Source organism: Myxine glutinosa, chromosome 1 (assembly GCF_964187855.1).
Source record: "Myxine glutinosa chromosome 1, kmMyxGlut1.1, whole genome shotgun sequence".
NCBI lineage: Eukaryota > Metazoa > Chordata > Myxini > Myxiniformes > Myxinidae > Myxine > Myxine glutinosa.
In genome coordinates, this window is record NC_136261.1 from 117,932,137 (window position 1) to 117,956,254 (window position 24,118).

Here is a 24,118-nt window from a genome sequence, read left to right on the forward strand (position 1 = left end):
ACGGTGTCCTCTCTTAAAGCGAAGGCGAGCTATTGCCCACACCATGGCCAATTTCCAAATTCCTGCCCGAACTACTGCTGGTATGCCATTGCCTTCCCGTTAGCTAAGAAGACAATGGCATACCATACCATTATGGCAAAGGCAAATCGCCCACTATGACCCTTGCCTGGGAAGCTGCGTTGGCGGAGAGTTGGTAGCTATTTGCAGCCATCTACCAATTTCTACCAAGTATGCCAAAATGTTAACGTTTTTTTTGCAAATATTCCTATATTATCTCCCAGAAAATATTCTGCCAGTATCTCTGATGCATTCTCCTACCCTCCCTCCGCTATTTAATTCCTTCATTTATGATATACATCTCTCTCCTTATACAACTGCAGTTCATGAGGATACAACACACACTGCTGCCTCAAAGTATTGCGTCCTTGTTCGGTTAAATGATTTCCATTCCTACGTCATTCAACTTCTACATATGAGGGAACCTTCTCCTTTGACATATCTCAGGCATTCAACATTCTCTCCACTTTACCTGTTCATTCATTCCCTTGCATGTTTTGTCCATTTGTGCCCCCATTACCAAAAGGTCAGTATTTTACCTTTTTATTCCATGTCACCTCACTCTTCCGCTAACCTAGGTGCTCCAATTTGCAGTTGTTTCACGACAGGAAAACACAATATCGGTGATGCTTTTGGGGCTTGTTTAATTAGCACCGACTTTTGCAATTAAAATGTCGGCAGTGACAGTTTACAGAACGATGTGCATGAACTCTAAGACGTGATATTATTACGTGAATGACAAATTTTGTTTTATTCCCGATATTGTGCCTGCTGTATAATATTTCTTCATTTCATGAAGCAAGGAAACGATTGGGAAATTGCTTTCAAATAGTTTTGATTACTTTTATTATCATGAGCTTCGGGGCTTTCTGATACATCTGTAGGATCCTGTGGACCAGCTCTTTCGCAGACCAGTCACAAGAACAGCTGAGCAGTTTGCTTGCTTGTTACTGTGGTCACCAAGTACAGTACAGTATATCAATGGTGGCTTCAACAACAACTAGTCTGAGGGTGCGCAAGTAAGCGACATTAAGGGACAAGCCAGTTGTATAAAAAAAATTAATGTTTGTGTTTTTTATTTTTATCCGAGAAGTTCTACGTATGGAGTGATTGAGTATAAATAAATATATAAATATATAATTTTAAAAAACCACCGTTTGGAGGCCATTTTTTCCCCGCAAAGCGGGGGTTGGCCTTTTCGGGGACCGTGGTTGTTGTTGTTTTTTGGTCCCCTTTTTGAAGCAATGTTTTACGGCCGGATGTTTTACGGCCGGATTTTACGGCCGGATAAATAAATATATAAATATATAATAATAAAAAACCCACCGTTTAGAGGCCATTTTTTCCCCGCAAAGCGGGAGTTGGCCTTTTCGGGGACCGTGGTTGTTGTTGTTTTTTGGTCCCCTTTTTGAAGCAATGTTTTACGGCCCGATGCCCTTCCTGCCGCCAACCCTGTTTGTCGCCTTTTTACGATAAACAGGGAATTACCAGTGAACTGGTACTCAATTTGCCGACCTCGGAAGGATGAACAGGCTGAGTCAACCCCCCTGGCGTTAATTCAGCGATCGACCGGGATTCAGAACCCAGGATCCTTGGTATCCTAAGCTGGTCACCCTAGCCGCTAGCCCAACACCAGGGATTTATAAATATATAAATATATAAATATATTTAAATTATATAAATATTATATAATTATTTATATAAATATATTTAAATATAATATAATATAAATATAATTTATATAAATAAATATATAATATATATATAAATTTATAAATATATAAAGAAATATATAATATATATAAATATATAAATATATAAAGAAATATATAATATATATAAATCTATAAATATATATAAATTATATAAATATAATATAATTATTTATATAAATATATTTAAATATAATACAGTATAATATAAATATAATTTATATAAATAAATATATAAATATATAATATATATAAATATAATAAATGATTTGAGTATAAATTTACATAATATCTCAGTAAGCTAACAAACTTAAATGCACTTCATTTTAACCATAGAGGTGCTATCGTGGTTAACCAGCATCAAAAAAAAATTAAGATAGGAGTTTCAATCAGGTAATGCATTTTCTACCTTAAGAGCATGTAATCTGCAATGGTTTAACTAGTTATTGAACAAGAAGGTTGCAACTAACATTTTACAATTAAAACAAGAAAAAGAACAATCAGAGATTGCAAACCCTCACCAGGATGTATTTTCAGTGGTTTTTAAGGCTTTTGTGTTAAAACAAATATGGCGGCCGAACCACTTGACCGATGACGTCATCATTATTTTTTTTCTAAACTACTTTATTCCTAGATTATGCTCAAGAAATTTCATCTTGATCGGATGAAGTTTTGTACTTGTCGAATTATGACGTCATAATAGAGGCACCTATGACATCATCATTAACATATTTTATTCCCCATTGAGAGTTCTTTACAATGAGCCATGTCTCCATTTTTTTCTATTCAGCGCTTTCGGAGATATAGAGGTGCAAATTTTTTCGGTTATTCCAAGATGGCGGCCGAACCACGTGACCTATGACGTCATAATTATCATTAAAAAATTATACAGGTGGAGTTGCACCTATGGTGAAAATTTCCTGTCAATCGGACCAACAGTTGCAGAGAAAATCATATTTATTCTGTGCGGACAAACAGACAGACAGACAAACAGACAGACATCAAACGGACTGAAATGCAATACCCTCTCCTCTGGCGAGGGGTAAAAATTGGCATGTGCCTCTGAATGGGCTGACAGGATGGCCTAGACCGCGAGGTGCGTACTCTCGCATCTAAGCCATCGATCCTGGGTTTGAATCCCGAACCAGCTATAATACACTGACATCCCAGTGTTTTACAGGCAGGTTGATTCATCGATGTGTGTGTGGCATCCCTCAAATGTTAAACCGAATCGATTCGATCTGGTGTCTCGTCTGCTGCATTATTTGTGGACATTAAGGATCCCAGGGTGTCCTTCGAGAGGAGTGGACGAGCTAAATTCCTACACAATCAGTCGATTATCCTGTGTTGGACTGTCGACCTGTCCAGGATTGTAGCCTAAGCCAGGAAACTGCTTCGGCAGCACCGAATCTCTGTATAGAGCATGTTACCTGATGATATTTCAGGCAGATGTGCCACAAATTCTGGTTTCTAGAATATACTAGAAACCAATCTAGAAGCAAAGTATCATTATCTAGAAGAGTATCAGGACATTAAACAGCTGAGGCACAAAGGGTTGACATAATATGCAAATCCTCTTCAAATTTCAAGTTAATGTGATGAAAATGTATGATTTTATGCGACATTGGCCTTTGACCCTTTGAGATATTGAGATATTGACCTAAAAACAATATGCTTTGAGGATTTGATTGGTGAACCAATTCAGTGACCCAATATGCAAATTATGTTCAACCTAGTTGAGTACACATTCTCTGGGTAGGTGGAGATTGCGCATTACTTGCTAAAAACAACCCGGTGTGTGCATTGCAAGAGGATTCAATATATGTTTGTTTGGTATGCGTCTAAAGGGGTCGAACGGGTCTAAAGGGTGTAAAGGGGGTGTTAAGCATGTTTATGCCGATGGGGAACAGGATTGCATTCAAGACAGACTTGGGTGGCTTCAGATTCAGCTGGGAGATGAGAGAATTCCATTGATAGTCAACCATTGACTGCATACCTGGAAGAAGTCAGAGAGCCAGGTATGAAGGTGGCCTTGGATGCCACATACAAAAATACTAGAAATCGGACAATGTCGAATACCTGTGATATGTCCGAGGAGATGGTTACCTCATTTGTAAATATTGAATGACCCATGGAAGTAGCAATGGAAATCATTTAGCTATCGGGGTATATAAAGGTCTGAGGGGTCTACGATCTCAAGGATATGTATCAACAGTAGTTAAAAGGTCTAAGGGGTGTAAAGCATGTAAAGGTCTCAAGAGTCCAAGTGGTCAAATGGTCTATATAGTTTTATAATGGTCTATAAGTGTCTTAAAGAGTCTAAAGGTCTAAAGATCTAAAGGGTATGTTCCAACAGTAGTAGATCTGAAGAGTTTAAGGGTCTATGGGCATAACATGAGGAAGGCCGGAAATTTTTATGCCTCTGCCAATGAAGTCTTGTTTTTGGGTTGTCCGTCTGTCCGTCTGTCCGTCTGTCCATGATAGGTTTTCTTTACTGCAATAATTTGAAAATGGCTGAAGGGATCGAAGTCAGACTTGGTGCAGGTATTATAAAGATGAACTGATTACATTTTGGTGTCACAAAGTCAAAGGTCAGAGATCATGTTATGTAAAAATCCTGTTACATACCCGATAACTTGTTCCTACCAAGAACCATTTCAGCAGTCATTTGACTGTTCAAACACAGGAAACAGTCAAAATGACTGTTTTGGCCTTCCTAATGGGAGTCCAAAGGGGTCTAAAGTGTCTAAAGAGGAACTAATGGGTCTGGAGGTGTTAAAGGTCTAAGGGTTAAGGTATATAAGTGGTCTAAAGGGTGGAAAGATCTTCAGGAGTCTGAAGGGTCAAAAGGGTTTAACGGATCTTAAAGGGTCTAAAATGGTCTAAAAGTCTAAAAGGTACATTCCAATAGTCTGTAATTAATATACGTAATTAATAGAGGTAGTTAAGGTCCAATAATAGTAATTAAGAAAAGAATACTCGCGATCCAACTCAAGATCACACAGTACGTAATTTGATACACATATTCACATGGGTCGAACAAGGCCTCACCTCTACGAGGAGTCACCACCCATCCACCTTTGTTTTTCGGTTTTTAGGTATATAGATATCAAGTCAATCGGATGAAAATTGACCATTTATGTGACCGTGACCTTTGATCTATTGACCTAAAAAAAACAATAGGCTTCCAGCTTGTGACTACCTCTACTAGAATCGGGGTGAAAAAGGTGATTGGCATAAAAAACTAACAGAGCAGACGCTAGACAACACACTTACGAATCTTTGATTTTGCAAATAACAACAAGAAAGAGCAATTAGAGATTGCAGACCCTCGCCAGGACAAGTTTGTGTGGTGTTTGTTAGCTGCTGTGTTTGTGTGGTGTATTTTTTGTGGTGTTTGTTAGCTGCTGTGTTTGTGTGTTGTGTTTGTTAGCTGCTGTGTTTGTGTGGTGTGTTTGTTAGCTGCTGTGTTTGTTAGCTGCTGTGTTTGTGTGGTGTATTTTTTGTGGTGTTTGTTAGCTGCTGTGTTTGTGTGTTGTGTTTGTTAGCTGCTGTGTTTGTGTGGTGTGTTTGTTAGCTGCTGTGTTTGTTAGCTGCTGTGTTTGTGTGGTGTGTTTGTTAGCTGCTGTGTTTGTGTGTTGTGTTTGTTAGCTGCTGTGTTTGTGTGTTGTGTTTGTTAGCTGCTGTGTTTGTGTGTTGTGTTTGTTAGCTGCTGTGTTTGTGTGGTGTATTTTGTGTGGTGTTTGTTAGCTGCTGTGTTTGTGTGGTGTTTGTTATCTGCTGTGTTTGTGTGGTGTTTGTTAGCTGCTGTGTTTGTGTGGTGTTTGTTATCTGCTGTGTTTGTGTGGTGTTTGTTAGCTGCTGTGTTTGTGTGGTGTTTGTTATCTGCTGTGTTTGTGTGGTGTTTGTTAGCTGCTGTGTTTGTGTGGTGTTTGTTATCTGCTGTGTTTGTGTGGTGTTTGTTAGCTGCTGTGTTTGTGTGGTGTTTGTTATCTGCTGTGTTTGTGTGGTGTTTGTTAGCTGCTGTGTTTGTGTGGTGTTTGTTATCTGCTGTGTTTGTGTGGTGTTTGTTAGCTGCTGTGTTTGTGTGGTGTTTGTTATCTGCTGTGTTTGTGTGTTGTGTTTGTTAGCTGCTGTGTTTGTGTGGTGTATTGATGACGTAGATTTATGTTCACACAGCACACAAACAGACCCTTTTCGGTTTTATTGTATCGATTCACATTCCAATCATATGTATTTTATAGATGAACGTACGAACATCTATCTATAATTCCATTAATCTCTGTGTGTATGTGTGTTTGTATGTGTGTATGTGTGTATGTGTGTATGTTTGTCTGTGACCGCTGTTTCTCGACAACCACGGGTCCGATATACTTTAAACTTGCCAGGTATATTGCTGGGGACCCGAGGATGTGCCTTTTCAAGGTTTGAAATTAATCGGACAAGTAGTTACCGAGCTATGGCGATTTCTTTACCAAACACCGCAAGCCGTTCGCTTTGGACCAAACCATTTCATGTAAATAGAGGGGGGGTTCTGTGGTCGTTGCGAATGGACCAAACCATTCATGTAAATAGAGGGGGGGGGTTCTGTGGTCGTTACTGCCACGTGGTTTCAAAGTTTTTTTTTGTTGTTGTTGTTTGCACGCATGTTTTTTTGCACCCACGTACGGGCACACCCTAGGATGTTTACACACACACACCCCTACACAAATTTTTTTTTTTTTTTTTTTTTGGCAAGGAACGGGCACCCACGTACGGGCACGTCCTAGCTTATATATAGTACGGGCATGCCCTAGTTCTAATAATACATATAAAAACGTGTTCCTAATAGCATGTACTTTATTAACATTCTAACATTCTTAATTGATTTTGATGGACCATGCTCTTTATAGAGCGTTGATTGCCACCAAAGCAGTTTCCTGGCTATATTTACACTGGGTGGTTTGTCATTATCTTCCCAGCGTTGTTACCTCCACCACCAAAGGTGGATGGAGGTTACGTTTTCACCCCTTTGTCTGTTTGTTTGTGAACAAAATATCTCAAAAGGTTGTCGACCGATTCGGACGAAATTTGGCAGAGATGTGGCGTATGTGACAAGGACGAAATGATTAGATTTTGGTGAAGATCCGGATTCGGATCCGGCTACAAGAATTTTTAAAGTGATTCTTCACGATTGGGAGATCGGGACAAAAACGATACATAGCAGGATATCTCAAAACTTTATGGACGGATTTGGACGAAACATGGTGGACCGGTTGTGTGTGTGACAAGGACGATTCGATTCGATTTTGGTGAAGATCTGAATGTGGATTCGGATATTAGAATTATTTAATTTTTTAAGTGATTCTTCACCATTGGGAGATCGGGCCAAAAACGATTTATAGTGGGATATCTCAAAAAGTTATGGATGGATTTGGACGAAACGTGTTGGACAGGTTGTGTGTGTGACACGGAAGAATCGATTCAATTTTGGTCATGATCCGGATCCAGCTAGTATAATTTTTCAATGATTCTTAACCATTGAGTGATATGGCCAACCAGGCGGAGGTTTGCTCTCTACTGAGTGCTGTTCTAGTTTGTTCATGCTGTATCCTTTTAAATGCTGAATGTCAAGCAAACCTTTGGTTGTTTTTTTTTGTTCCAACCTTCCAACCACGTGACCTTTGACATCAAAAGTTTACACTCCACCTAAGAGCGGGTAGTGTGTGTGAAGTTTCGTGTTGATCAGATAAGGTTAGTCTTTCTATCCAAGATGGCTGCCAAACTACGTGACATATTATGTCCCCATTTTCACACTATATGCAGCAATGGTTTGAGATGATATATGTAAAATTTCGCATTGATAAGGTAAGCGCTTTCAGAAAAACTATTTTTTGAATATTTTCCTTAAATCCAAATATTTTCCTTAAATCCAAATCCAACATGGCAATATGACCAATGCCGTTTTTTGTTTCAACATTACATCCCCATGCATAGTCAAGCATATGGTAAATTTTTTGCATCGATCCATCCAGTACTTTCAGAGAAGAACAATAATTCCATTTATGCAGTTTATGCAAAAATTCCAACATGGCTGCCAGACCGCATGAACTATACTTAATTGTTTTCAAACTTTATTATCCTCGGCTAGTAGATCATGTGTGTGGAGTTTCGCATTGATCTAGTAAGCCGTTCTGGAAAATATTTTCGAAGGTCTTTTTCATTTTCACTCCAATATGACTGCCGAACCACTTGACCGATGACATAATCAATTTAAGTCTCCCATCCAACTTTCATGTAGATTACGCTCAAGATAATTCAAACTGATCGGATAAAGCATTGTAGTTGTCGATTTATGACATCATAATGAAGGCACCTATGACATCATCATGAACATATATTGTTCCCCATGGGGAGTAATTGACAATGAGCCATGTTTCCTTTTTTCCCCCCATGGAATGGTTTAGGAGATTGCTGAGAGAAGCACTGGTTGGTTGGTAAGAGCATACATTTTGTAGGTTGTAGACAGCAACCGCCCAGGGTAGTACTACCGTTCTGACTTGGGAGGTCAGAGTCTATTGAGTCGAATTAGTGCTGGGCAGAGCCAAGCACTTTGACCTTTGCCAAAGTGAAATGGAGACCGCTGAGAAGATCATTGTGGTGCTCGGTGTTGCTCAGAGTTTGGAAAAGTCCAAAGTCTTTTGACCAGACTCGGTGGTGGAATGGTTTGAATATCTGCTGTGAGTCTGGGATATCATTGGTTGAAACCCTGGCCAAGTCATATGAAAGACTTTAAAAATGGTATGTGCTTAAGAAATGCCACGCTGAGTGTAGTGAGAAAGGCTACGCTGTTGGGGCATCGCTTGTACCCAGTGCCCCGGGAAGTGATGGCACTTCCCCCAAATCAGTGGCTGCCTTTCTCTTATCTAACAGTCCGGTGTTGTGTCTCGTGTATTTGTCTGTGTCAATGTGTGTGAGATGTATGTGTGGCAGCTCCACTACGAGCCTTATATCCTGTAAAAAAAAACATAAATAGCTGTCATCCTTGGTCACAAAGCTGGTTGCTGGAAGAGTGACAGAGAGGATGAGTTCTGCAAAACATAAGCCAGATGGGCCATGGCTAGGGACCCCAATCGGAGAGGGCGCGAAGCTGGCCAAGGATACGGTTGCAGAATATTGCCTTGCAGCATTTGCAGTTGTAACGAGCCATTCCTTCAACGGGTAGAGAGTAGAAGAAGAACGCCTTTCGAGGCCATTTTTCCCCACAGAGCAGGGGTTGGCCTTTTCTTCGGGCACCGTAGTCCCCTTTTTGAAGCAATGTTTTACGGCCGGATGCCCTTCCTGCCGCCAGCCCTGTTGGTCACCTCTTGTCTGAGTCTTTGGAGTCAACCTCCCTGGTGTTAATTCAGCGATCAACCGGGATTCGAACTCAGGATCCTAGGATCCCAAGCCGCCACCCAAACCGCTAAGCCAACACCAAGGCTCTCAAAAGATACGAGTACATTTCTGCCCAGATTTAAAAGTTTCATCGTTCAAATGCAATATATGACCACGAGCAGTGACTTTTCACAGGCACAGGTGCAAAGATGCTTGCTTTTTTTGTCGAACCGTTTGCCTTTGACCGACGATATGCCATCACCTTGCAGCTACTAACTAGTTCAGTTGTATGTACAAAATGTGAAATGCAGTGTTGTCGAACGATTGTCATGGGAGCACGTCGCTGTGCCATAGCGCTGGGACGCGTCTTTCAACTTTTCTGCGCGACATGGCGAGAGCATCACCGCAGCTCGTTCCCTCACCTTGGTTGCCAACCAGTTTCCAACAGCTTCTTCATTTTTCCAACATTCCCAGTGCCATTCTCCAGAGAGCGGTACCGGGCAGGACAGTACACGCATTATCACGAATGACGCTTCCAAGCCTCTCCCCGTTTATAAGTCTGCTGCCTGACCTGTAGGCCTAAGTACAGTACCTAGCTTAAGTTAAGATGAGGAAAGCTTAGGATAAGGATTGTATTGTTCAGCTCCATTATTATTTCATTTTCATTTTTCCTTTAGGGATTTTATACTTGTAAGAAAAAAAACCTCCGTTTTTCCAATATGTGCATTGCACTGTGATCGGACGTACACGTGTTTGTTTAGCTTGTTATTCCCTTTAGAATGATTTCTTCGGTCATCAGAGGCACACACTGAACAACATGATCGGAGGCTCTGTGAGCAACAGAGTTCTGTTTGTTTAACACCTTCCAAACCCCAAACATACTCTCTGGATTCACGGTGATGTGGTGGCATTTTGTTTTTTCTTTCGTCAAAGTTGCACTTTAGCTTTATATATAAAGCGGTGCTGCCATTCGGTGCTGTGATTCACCCCAGGGCTCATAATTATTGTGAAAATGACAAGCATTGCATGCTGTTTGTCTGTTTAATGCAAGCTGTGTGTATCCGTTCCTTCAGCAATGGCTACAGAGGATGTTTACACGGTTTGCTTATCTCGTATTAATACGAGTTCTCTTACATGGAACTTTGACGCAGGAGGAGCCCATTACACCCATCAAAGCCTGAGCTGTGATTGCCAACCTATAGTTGTTTGTTCTTGCGCTATCCTATAAATTGCTGAGGGTCAAGCAAGGAAGCAGCACGCACCATTTAGTCAGGGCCCTTAGGGATATTTTGCGGCCGTTTGGTTCAAATTCTTCCAAAAGCACCAAATTTGGCCCAGATGTTGCCCATGCCATACTCTTTCGATTTTTGACGGGCGCCAAGACGGGCGCCCCCTCCCCCCCCCCCCCGGGGGCCCCATATTGGCGAAATACTAAATGGCCACCACCCGGATTAGAGGAAAATCAGTTAAATAACCAAAAGGGTTGGAATCATGTATGATACCACTTTTCAGGGGTTTTCGAGGTCGAGGAATCCAATTATGATGTTATTTTGATGATTCGAGGTCAAGGTCAACCCTCAAGGTCATCTTAAAGGTCATTTTTGAGTCAAACATGTCGTTTTTTGAGTTTTTTGTCAAGATTTACGCGAGGTTCACCATTTTATGTTTCTGGGTTGGGTAATCGAACTCTGACCTTATTTTTGACAATTAGAGGAAATATTTACATGTCTATTTCCTAATTTTCAGGCATATGCAGTTCATCAGTCTAATTACAAAGGTACGGATTTTGATGTTTTATGAACTGTATGCCATATCCTTGTGTTTAATTTTTGTGCGATCATGATCCGGGTTCATGTATACATGATTGTATACATGTCATAAATATGACGTCATAGGCCATGTGACCTGGCGGCCATATTGGATTTTATGAAAACCTTAAAAATGGATCCCTGCCTTCATTTTTCAATCGATTCATTTTGAACTTTGACCACTTATAGTACGCCATGTGATTCGATGCATATCCTAATTATGACGTCATAGGTCAAGTGACATGGCGGGATGGACCGGTATGGTCCCCGGATCATACCGCCCTTGGCGCCCGTCAAAAATCGAAAGAGTATGGCATGGGCAACATCTGCGCCAAATTTGATGCTTTTGGAAGAATTTGAACCAAAATATCCCGAAGGGCCCTGACTAATTTTTAAAAGTCTTTCGTATGTCTCGGCCGGAGTTCAAACCACCACCCTCCCAGACTCAGAGTGGATGCTCTAACCATTACAAGGCCGAGGCTGATATATTAATTGTTTTGCTTTATGGCTTTGTTGTTACCCCCACGCCTTAAAAAAAAAAAACTGGATGGGGGTAGGGTGGGTATTGTAACCAGCTCCGTCTGTCCGTCTGTCCGTCACGCGATGTCGTCCTAAACGGTTAATTCACCTAACTTGGTACTGATACCAAAAATGCAATTACCAGCACATTAAAAAAAATTTTTAAATGAAACTTTGTATATGCAATCAACATTGAGGGATGCATGAAATATGTAAAAAAAAAATAAAAATTGGGATTTGCCCCACGGTTCATGCTCCAGGGGTGGGGACTTAGGGTCACATGGGTGAAAACGCAAGGGTAATTCACAGTGGTAATTTGATATTGGGTCATTCCTGGTGGAACTTTTTTGCCATCTTTCAACTTTTATTTGGGTGGTTAGTGTGGAGATTTGCGATGGGGCACCATCGACTTGGCTCTGGTTACCCTCGCCAGAGGAGAGGGTATTGCACTTGAGTCCGTTTCTGTGTCTGTCTGTTTGTCCGCACAGAATAAATATGATTTTCTCTGCAACCGTTGGTCCGATTGACAGGAAATATTCACCATAGATGCACCTCCTCCCATATAATTTTTTGTAAATGATAATTATGACGTTATAGGTCACATGGTACTGGCACCATCTTGGAAAAACCGAAAAACTTTTCACTTCTACATCTCCGACAGCACTGCATATACAAAATTGAGACATGGCTCATTGTAAAAAACTCTCCATGGGGAATAACATATGTTAATCATGATGTCATAGGTGCCTCCATTATGACGTCATAATTGGACAAATACAAAACCTCACCCGATCAAGATGGAATTTGTTGAACGGCATCTATGGATAAATTGGTGAGAAAAAAAATTTGATGCCGTCATCGGTCACGTGGTTCGGCCGCCATATTTGTTTCAACACAAAAGCCTTAAAAACCACTAAAAACACGTCCTGGTGAGGGTCTGCAATCTCTGATTGCTCTTTCTTGTTTACTTTTGCAGAAGCAGCAGCGCTTGTAATATTTATTCCGTTGCAATTGTGTTTATTATCTCATTGTTATTTTGACGCAACAATGTTTTTCACTTAGATGCTTCATTTAAAATTGTATTTTTTAATTTAGATTATCTTTCTTTTGACTTTAGGAGACACATTGACATCCGTTCTACTTTATTCTGGAAATGTATGAAGGGTGTTGATGATGTTGGCAGTCAGACAAGATAGCCAATGTACAAGGGGGATTCAAATTGGACATGGACCTTTGTTTAATAAAGGTGTGGTAATGCATGTGGAATGTAATTTTTCAGGAAATATTTATTTGTGATGTTGGTAGACACTACCCATAATCATGTCTTTCCTGCTATAATGCACATGGTGGATATGAAGATGGTGCAATTTCAAGTAATTGTGAAATTTATAGTCAACGAAAACATCTTGGTTGTTGAAGTTTATATTGGATTGGCTGTACAATAAGGCGATTATTGCCAATCACGATTACATAAAGCTTGGTTATAAATGGAGGTCCAGGTAAAATGTATACACCTTAGAATAGTCTTGAACCCTAGGACAAGAACGTGAACAAGTTATTGTTTTTCATTATTTATAGCAGGCTGGCAGAATGACCTAGAGGTGCGCACACTCGACTCTAAGACCCTATGCTACTCCAACCTGGGTTTGAATCCCGACCCAGCTATAAACTATCATCCTGGTGTTTCACAGGCTGCGTGATTCATAAATGTGGGTGCCGTCGCTCGGATGGACTGGACGTTAAACAGAGTGTATCGTCTGCTGGAATTAGTCTCTGGATTGTGGTCGTTAAAGATCCAATGGTGTCCTTCATGACGAGTATGTGAGCTATCACTGGCACCCTGAACAAATTCCATAATTCCAGCCCTAACCATCAGGGGGCACTGCTTCAGCGGTACAGCCACGCTCACAGCCAATGATGCAAGCCAGCAGTCTTGCGCTGCATAACAGAGACGATTATTTATAGTGCTTTGTAAAATACAAACAAGTTGGTTTCAAAGTATTTTGTATAGTTAGTCATCTCTGCAGCCACCATGAGTATGGAAACTCGTCACTCTCAAAGCCAAAACCGGAATTGTGGCATCATAAACAATGCAGTTTATCGCCAAACAGTGGTTAGGGCATGTTTACCACCGTGGGAAATGAGATGCGGTCGACGTCTCCGGCACTGAAGAAGAGCTAATCTCGTTTCCCATGACATTAAACATGCTCCACCACATTTTAGTTGATAAAATAATTTGTTTATCTTGTCTGCCGAGACAGACTGCCATTGGCCTGCAAAGATGCCTCATTGCATCATAAAGTGTATAACATGAATAAACACACCTTAAAGTTACTTTATGATAGTTATTTGAACTTGGATTTATTGTCATCTTTGTTAAGCTGTCCTTTGGCAGGTACACATTTTCTGACAAAGAAAATTAACAAACAAAAAAAACAACTTGTGTTTGGAGTTGTCTTATTGTATACACCTTAGCAGGCAGGCGTCGGCAGGTTGAAAAATGGCGTCGGCAGGTTGAAAAATGGAGTCGGCAGGTTGAAAAATGGAGTCGGAAGGTTTTAAAATGGAGTCGGCAGCTTGAAAAATGGAGTCGGCAGCTTGAAAAATGGAGTCGGCAGGTTGAAAAATGGAGTCGGCAGGTTGGAAAATGGAGTCGGCAGGTTGAAAAATGGAGTCGGCAGGTTGAAAAATGGAGTCGGCAGGTTGAAAAATGGAGTCGGCAGGTTTTAATATGGAGTCGGCAGGTTTTAATATGGAGTCGGCAGGTTTTAATATGGAGTCGGCAGGTTTTAAAATGGAGTCGGCAGGTTTTAAAATGGAGTCGGCAGGTTTTAAAATGGAGTCGGCAGGTTTTAAAATGGAGTCGGCAGGTTTTAAAATGGAGCCGGCAGGTTTTAAAATGGAGCCGGCAGGTTGTAAAATGGAGTCGGCAGGTTTTAAAATGGAGTCGGCATGTTGTAAAATGGAGTCGGCCGGTTGAAAAATGGAGTCGGCAGGTTCAAAAATGGAGTCGGCAGGTTCAAAAATGGAGTCGGCAGGTTGAAAAATGGAGTCGGCAGGTTGAAAAATGGAGTCGGCAGGTTGAAAATGGAGTCGGCAGGTTGAAAATGGAGTCGGCAGGTTTTAAAATGGAGTCGGCAGGTTTTAAAATGGAGCCGGCAGGTTTTAAAATGGAGCCGGCAGGTTGTAAAATGGAGTCGGCAGGTTTTAAAATGGAGTCGGCATGTTGTAAAATGGAGTCGGCCGGTTGAAAAATGGAGTCGGCAGGTTCAAAAATGGAGTCGGCAGGTTCAAAAATGGAGTCGGCAGGTTGAAAAATGGAGTCGGCAGGTTGAAAAATGGAGTCGGCAGGTTGAAAAATGGAGTCGGCAGGTTGAAAAATGGAGTCGGCAGGTTGAAAATGGAGTCGGCAGGTTGAAAATGGAGTCGGCAGGTTTTAAAATGGAGCCGGCAGGTTTTAAAATGGAGCCGGCAGGTTGTAAAATGGAGTCGGCAGGTTTTAAAATGGAGTCGGCATGTTGTAAAATGGAGTCGGCCGGTTGAAAAATGGAGTCGGCAGGTTCAAAAATGGAGTCGGCAGGTTGAAAAATGGAGTCGGCAGGTTGAAAAATGGAGTCGGCAGGTTGAAAAATGGAGTCGGCAGGTTGAAAAATGGAGTCGGCAGGTTGAAAATGGAGTCGGCAGGTTGAAAATGGAGTCGGCAGGTTGAAAATGGAGTCGGCAGGTTGAAAAATGGAGTCGGCAGGTTGAAAAATGGAGTCGGCAGGTTGAAAAATAAGGTGTTGCCTCTTCCCTCTCCGTGCTATCCAAAATGCAGTAAGCCAGAAATTTTTGCACGATCACCTTGATCTTTGACAAATTTCACGTCAAAATTTCCTGTTCCTTTCCAAATAATGTTAAAAATGTAAATGTAAATATAAATTTAAATAAATAATGTTAACAATCTTGGAAGTCGGCGGTTCAAAGCCAGACCGGGTCATACCAAAGACTTCAAAAAAGTGCTGCTGCTTCTTTGCTTGTGGTTCAACATTTAAAAGGATAGAGCATGGACAATCCCCATGAGTTGGCATCCATGTGGAGGTTGAAATTCGTCATCAGGAAATGCCCCGCTGAGTTCGGTGAGAAAGGCGGAGCCATCGATGTCACTGGTACCCAGAGTGCCCCGGGAAGTGACAGCAGTTCCCACAAGCTGTGACTGTTTGTCTCGTCTAACAGTCCTGTGTTGTCTCGTGTGTTTGTGGGGTGGGAGGGGGTGAGGTTTGGGGGAGGGAGCTCTACTACGAGCCTCCGGTCCTGTTTAAAAATATGAAGGAAAAAAATAGGATTTTTCCATAATTTATTGGTTTTCAATGCATTAGAGGTAAGCCTGTACTTTTTAAACATCTTCCTTTGTTTTGGCAGTCAACACAAAGATGTTTATATATATATATATACACAAAGAATTAAGTTAAGCACCCCCCCCGTTTTTTTACAACCTCGCACATTACAAGTTTGTTGTCGTCAAAACAGTGTAATATACCCATGATATTGCTATATTTTCTGGAGAGGTGATATTATGGTCACATAAAAACATAACAATCATGCCGTTTTCAATATTTTAATCTGAATAATTTAAGGTGAAATTTTTTGGGAATTTTAGGCATATTTTCACCTCAATTTAAGTATGGAGCTATAGGTCCATCACGGACAGTGTGGATGACGTTTATGTTTTCTAACGTACAGTCATTGTTCTGAGAAGACCTCTAGCGATCTTTGCGTCAATAACGTGTGTAGGACCCACGTGATCGGATCACTGACTCAACCCTACGTCTCATAGACCCTGTAAGCCGTCGTATGCGTTGCTGTGGCAGGTTGTTCCATTCCCGATGTAATGCACGTTCCAATTCATCCAGATTGGCTATTGGAGGGACCATCTTCGCAATTTGTCGTCCCAACATGTCCCAAACGTGCTCGAGGGGGTTCAGGTTCAGGACAGGATTAGGGGGTGCTTAACTTAATTCTTTGTGTATATATATATATATATATATATATATATATATATATATATATATATATATATATATATATATATATATATATGTATGTATGTATGTATGTATGTATGTATGTATGTATATATATATATATATATATATATATATATATATATATATATATATATATATATATATATATATATAAAAATATATATATATATATATATATATATATATATATATACATACTCGTAGTTATACTCATATATATATATATATATATATATATATACATACATATATATATATACATACATATATATAAACAAGGTGTTATAAACACAACGCACACCGCTACAACATTGAACATTGAACTACCTTCATTCATTGAAATATCTCTTCATCTAACCACAAAACAGCTCCATGAGGATAACTGTGGTGGGCCTCGACATAAGTTCAAATCAGCATCAGACGCTACAATCAGAAAGTAGAGGTCTCGAATCAGATCTTAGCTTTTGGTTGACTGGTAGTGAATAATCTAAGGGTATTTACAATATCTTGTGCAAGTTATTTGATTGATTACATAATGCCACATTTGCTTCTTATGTTCATTCTTTGACAATGCCCCATTCTGTTGAATCAACCCCCAGGTGTGGTTCCAGAACCGTCGTGCTAAGTGGCGTAAGAAGGAAAACACCAAGAAAGGTCCGGGTCGCCCAGCACACAACGCACACCCCGTGACCTGCAGCGGGGAGCCCATGGACGCCATGGACATTGCGAGGCGTGAACACGAGAGGGCAGAGAAGAGGAAAAAGAAGGAACTGCGGCTGCAGAACTGTCGGAAAGAAGGAAGCCTGCGGTCAGTGATGGACGATTCGGACAGTTCAGGGGATCGTTCAATTTCGGCTTCTCCGCAGAGCAATCTATTCTACTCGACACTCTTCCATGATGACAGTGCTCCAGCCTCACCCACAGCAGCTTCAGGTCGAGAGTGGAGAAATGAGAGCTCCATGGAAGGTGTTGAAGCAACATCTGCGGACGCTGTGGTTGTGGCAGTAACCGCAGTGGCGGCAGTTTCAGAACCCGAAGGAGCTGAGGTGAAGGATGTGACGGCACGACATGCTCTGGAGAAGCTCAACATGAAGCAGATCCTACATCCGAAGAGCAACCCATTTAGCGTAGAAAGTCTGCTAGCGGAGCGACCACGCAACACTCGTCGGGATTTCTTGTTTCCTACCCTGGCTTGCAGTGCAGCTTCACCCAAAGCGAGTTCAACCGTGGGAGAAAAGGGTCTTGCATTCTATCCGGTCACTCAGCCCCTGGGCTTCATGGTGCAACAGCAGCAACAGGCGGACATCCCACCACTCGTGCCGGCGGGCGACACGCCCCCCGGAGACGCGGCTCCGAGTAAAGGTTCTGCTACCACCGAGGCCTCACCTGAGCCAGAACCGAGCCAAGACTCACCCGCAATGCCCACCTCTGCTCACAGCGATCCCGTCCAAAGCCATGAGCTTCAGGAGAGAGGCAGCCAGGCTCGGACTGGTCTTACCACACCTCCTGAACCCCAGGGAACCTGGGACGGTCAAGTTGGATCCGATGCCACTGTTTTTGGTACCGAGACGGCCACATTATCCGAGCGCAAACAGTCATCGGAGGGAGGTTGTGAGCGCGGGATATGACAAGCAGCTCACTACAAAGGACTTTTCACACCACACAACATCACAATTACGAGTATACCTGTTTCATGTTCAATGATCATCTTGTATAACCATCGTTTTACATCTTCGCGTCCTTGTTTGTAATTTATCTTAACTTTTTAATTCCCCTTGTTTGTTTCTAGGTGTTATTTTCTCCTTTTTGCAGCCTTTTGTGGTGTTTTATATAGCTGTCGCCTTTGCAAATTATTTATAAATGGGGATTTTAGAGGGCATTAGACCTCTTACGAACCAGTCGTACCATCAATGAAGGAAACTTAAGGGAGACGTGTGTTCTTTGTTCATTATAAACTGTTAGACCGATGCTGTGTGGTATATGCATAAATATAAATATATATATATATATACACAAAAGTAGCCCCCCCCAACACCCCACCCGCGATCATCCGAGTGCAGTTTTGCTGTTTTGAGCTTCTTTTGTAAAATAATCTGTATGATAATGCAGAGCAAATAGTTTGTAAATAAAATATTTAAAACAACACACCGTCTTGCGTTCGTTAATTGCAACCGAGCATCGGGTAATTGGCTGTCTTGGTTTCTTCTGGACCCCAGAGAGGTGACACGTGATTTGAGATGTGGAATCGTATATCCGATGAAGCTCCCACACCCCAACGAGCTTCACACAAGGGTGGCTTATTACGATCTCTGTTAAATATCGAATTGCTTGTGACACAAGCACTTAGATGCTCACAGAGTATGCATAAGTTTTAGTAATTTTATTTACAATTGAAAGAGCAGTGGAATGGTACAATCCACTTCCATTAAGAGCAACTGTTTGTAAAATAGGTAACGGAATAAGAGTCAACCACAATAAAAGGACTGGTATCACACGTAGAGACACGACCAGGTGGAGCAGGCAGATGATTCCCACCCTGAAGATTATTAACGAGCCAACTGGGCTTTTACTGGCGATGCAATAGTGACTTGGTCGTTCTGAATTGAACTTCCCTTTCTGAAACTTGCAATACAAATCCTTAATGCCTTCAGGGTAATTCATGTGAATTCCTTCAGGTGAATTCTGCCTTCAGGCGAATTCAACATTCCTATGGAATGCCAATCCAGTGTTCTCGCCCCACCATATATACCGGAATTGTCATCCAGGAGAGAAGGTATATTAAGGAAAGGCTGAGTCCTTGGGAGACTTTCCCTTCACAGGTGTACACGCACACGAATTGGGGCACCTGAACCTTTTGCCACCGCTGTCATTTTACTGGCATAAGATTATAAAGTTTATAAACCACTCACTTGGTCTTTCCAACGAGCTATTTACACAGATATTATTTTGTATTGAAAGGTCATATATATATATATAAGTTCAAAACACACCTGGTCACAAGTTGCCGCACTGACCGGGTCCTCAGTCGAGGTCCTCAGCATCATCCCGTTTCGGCCCTTCAACCTCGATACGGTCAGCTAAGGTGGGCCAGCAGGGGCACATACACATCCACATGCAGCAACTGCACCTGGATGCGTCCATACCCCCACCCACAGCCAGTGCGATCAACAACAACAACAACAACAACAACAACAACACCTCCACATCCAGAATCCACAGCACCAAACAAACATGGTGGAACACTCAAACACCCACCTTTATACCCTCACCACTCACCAACAAAACACACCAGATCATTCACACACACACATACACACCCATACACACACATACATACAGAACACCAACCAAATAACCACCTACACTTACATCATACACCACTCAACACACAAAAACACACACTCATGCAAAAATTAATTCATGCAAAAACACACACCCTCACCCACTCACTCATATACACAAAATAAGAAATAATAATGTTAAAAAAAAAAAAAAAAAAAAAAAACACAACCAACCTACACCGTTCGACATGCCTCCATAAACTTCCTCCATATCCAAAATGAGCCTTTCAAGGCAACCTGGGCCACCTTGTCACACATCCTCCTTCTTTCTGTCCCACACACTCCCAGCCTGGCAAGAAATGCAGAAAAGGAATTGCCAATATACCCTCTACACCCCACCTCAAATGGCTGACACGAAACGCGCCAACCCTTCTCCCGGCACTCTGCCTCCAGCTCACTGTACTTTCCTCTCTTCCTCTAGTGCACCTCCTCCATGTTCTCTTCCCAAGGTACCAACAACTCCCCTAAGATGACCTGTCTTGTAGCACTTGACCAAATGACAATGTCAGGCCGCAACCTTGTCACACAGATCTCCTCTGGGAATACCAATTGTGGCTTTAGGTCTGCCACCACCTGCCAATCACAAGCATCTGACAGCCCTCTTGCTTTCCACCTCCTCCTCTTTCCACCTCTTACCACTTGGCCCTCTTTGACAAACTACACCTCTCCCCCATCAGTCTCCTTCTCCACTCTTCTCCACTCTTCTCTCTCTATCTCTCTCTCTCTCTCTCTCTATATATATATATATATATATATATATATATATATATATATATATATATATATATATATATATATATATATATATATATACAGTCACGTGAAAAAGTAAGTACACCCCATGTAAAGTTTTGCATTTTTCAACATATTTCAACATACAGCTATTTGATCTTCATTTCAACAATATTGATAGATAAAGGTGATATAATATAACAAATATCATGAAACATTTACATTTTGTAGTCCATTGTATAATTTAAATAAACATAAATGCAAATTTCGCATGTGGAAAAAGTAAGTACACCTCTACATTTATCACTTCTTCAAATACCTAAAATTAGAATCAGGTGCACCAGTTCAGGTGCAAATGATTAGAACATCATCAGAGAGGATCTTGGAGGAACCTGTCCTATTTAAACCTCAGACATTTAGTTTGGTTTGCTCTTTGTTGTTGAAGTGTACGGCGTCACCATGGCTAGATCAAAAGAGCTCTCTGAGACCTCAGAAAGACGGTAAAAGATGCCTACGAGTCTGGGAAGGGATTTAAAAAGATCTCCAAACAATTTGAAATCAATCATTCGACTGTCCGGAAGATCATCTACAAGTGGAGAAGATTCCAAACAACTGCCAACTTGTTCAGGCCAGGCCGCCCCGGCAAGTGCAGCCCGAGAGCAGACCGCAAGATGCTGAAAGAAGTATCTAAGAACCCCAGAATGTCATCACGGACCTACAGGTAGCTCTTGCCACTGTTGATGTCAAAGTGCACGAGTCTACCATTAGAAAGAGGCTGCACAAATTTGATCTACATGGGAGGTGTGCCAGGAGGAAACCTTTGCTGTCCAGAAAGAACATCAGGGCAAGACTAAAGTTTGCCAATGAACACCTATGCAAAGACCAGCACTTCTGGAACAATGTGCTCTGGACAGATGAGTCAAAGGTAGAGCTATTTGGCCACAGTACCAGAAGACATGTTTGGCGAAAACCAAAGACAGCATTTGACCACAAGAACCTGATACCAACTGTAAAGCATGGTGGTGGAAATATTATGGTTTGGGGCAGCTTTGCTGCATCAGGGCCTGGGCAGCTCACCATCATAGAATCCACGATGAATTCTTCATTGTACCAGAGGGTGCTTGAGGATAATGTGAGGCCATCTGTCGGAAAGCTGAAGCTCAACCGAAGGTGGACCTTGCAACACGACAATGACCCTAAACATACCAGTGAATCCACCAAGGAATGGCTGAAAAGAAAGAAATGGAGGGTTCTGGAATGGCCAAGTCAAATCCCGGATCTAAATCCCATCGAGATGTTGTGGGGGGATTTGAAACGAGCTGTGCATGCAAGAAACCCCTCAAACATCGCACAGCTGAAAGAATTCTGCATGGAGGATTGGGCAAAAATTTCTCCCAGTCGATGTCAGAGACTGGTAGACAGTTATAAGAAACGCCTACTTGAGGTTGTTTCTGCCAAATGGGGCAATACCACCTATTGGAGCCAAGCGTGTACTTACTTTTTCCACATGTGAAATTTGCATTTATGTTTATTTAAATTATACATTGGACTACAAAATGTAAATGTTTCATGATATTTGTTATATTATATCACCTTTATCTTTCAATATTGTTGAAATGAAGATCAAATAGTTGTATGTTGAAATATGTTGAAAAAGTCAAAACTTTACATGGGGTGTACTTACTTTTTCACATGACTGTATATACACACACACATGAGGGCCAGTCAATAAGTAACTTTAAAATGACGATATAAATTCTGTAATGTGTGTAGTTGTAGACGACATATGTTATATCTATGGGTAATAGTCATGTTTTGCCTGTTTTATATCTGGCAACATTGAGCGTATGACGTCAGTAGAGCAGTTCCAAGATGGCCGCTTCCTTAGAAGCATGCACCAAGGAGGAGCAACGTTCTGTCATCCGTTTCTTGGGAAGTGAGGGTGTGAATCACAGTGAAATCCATCGCAGAATGAAGATGCAATATGGTGATGCATGTTTATCGCTGCAGCAGGTGTACGACTGGGACAGGAAGTTTCAAAGTGGAGTTTCCAGTGTGGCATACACTGCTCGCTCGGGCCGGCCTCACACAGCCGACACACCAGAAATGGTTGCAGGAATTGAGCGTGTGCTGAGGGAAAACCGTCGCATTACGCTGGATGAAGTGGTCTCCGAATTGAACATTAGCCATGGTTTAGCACACCATATCATTCACAATGTGCTGGGGTTCCGCAAGGTGGGTGCCTAGACAACTTGCACCCGAACTGAAAGAACGGCGCGTGGATGCATGTGAATAACTTCTGGGATGTTACGAAACAGAAGGTGTCGCTTTCTTACAGTGTGTAGTGACTGGGGATGAAAGCTGGGTCCACTAATTTCAGCCAGAAATGAAGAGGGCAAGCAAATAGTGGTGCCATTCAACTTCACCGAAGCCCAAAAAATTCCACACACAGCCGGCTGCTGGAAAAGTGATGCTGATGCTCTTCTTGGAAAGCCGAGGCCCAGTTGTAGAGCATTACATGCCCAGAGGGACCACAGTCACCAGTGCATCATACTGTGACCTCCTTTAAAATCATCGGAAACCAGAAATCAGATCAAAACGTCATGGACTTCTCAATACCGGTGTTTTGCTGCAGGATGACAATGCTCGCCCCCATACTACCCGCGCTACAGCTGCAACAATCGAGGATCTGCATTTTGAGTGTTTTCCTCATCCACCCTACTCGCTAGACCTCGCCCCTTCGTATTACCACATCTTTGGGGTACTTAAAGAGGCACTTGGTGAAACTACTTTAAGTTCCGACAAAGAGGTCCAACAAGAGGCGGTGCATGAATGGCTACACAAGCAGCCAAATAATTTTTTTCTAGAGGAATCCAGGCCTTAGTAAAGCGCTGGAAAAAATGCATTGAACGCAATTGAGATTATGTTGAAAAATAACACAGTTGTTACACAACTGTGTTGTAACATGCAATAAACAATAATACATGCAATAAACATGTTGTGAAAATATTTTAACGTTACTTATTGACTGCCATATATATATATATATATATATATATATATATATATATATATATATATATATATATACATAATATATATATATATATACATTATATATATATATATATATATATATATATATATATATATATATATATATATATATATATATACATAATATATATATATATATATATATATATATATATACATATATATATATATATACATATATATATATATATACATATATATATATATATATATATATATATATATATATATATACATATATATATATGATATATATATATATATATATATATATATGATATATATATATATATATATATATATATATATATATTACCATATATATTAACATGTGGGAAAAGTACATGCCCAGGAATCGAACAGTGCATATATATATATATATATATATATATATATATATATATATATATATATATATATATATATATATACAGTGCGTATCGAAAAAAAGGTAACCCGAATTCAAGGGGTTAATATGCAAAGGTTATTTTGTTTGACAATTTACATGT

At 41.0% G+C, this 24,118-nt stretch overlaps 1 protein-coding gene across 1 annotated transcript in view; it reads left to right on the top strand.

Moving 5' to 3' along the window:
- The window catches only part of LOC137413899 (homeobox protein unc-4 homolog), an 85,372-nt gene extending 66,756 nt beyond the window's left edge, over positions 1-18,616 (top strand). Inside the window, exon 3 of the mRNA XM_068099338.2 lies at positions 17,079-18,616. Coding sequence (XP_067955439.2) covers positions 17,079-18,107 — 1,029 coding nt within the window. The 3' untranslated portion in view covers positions 18,108-18,616. The remainder of the gene's footprint in view (positions 1-17,078) is intronic.
- The last annotated feature ends 5,502 nt before the right edge of the window (positions 18,617-24,118 follow it).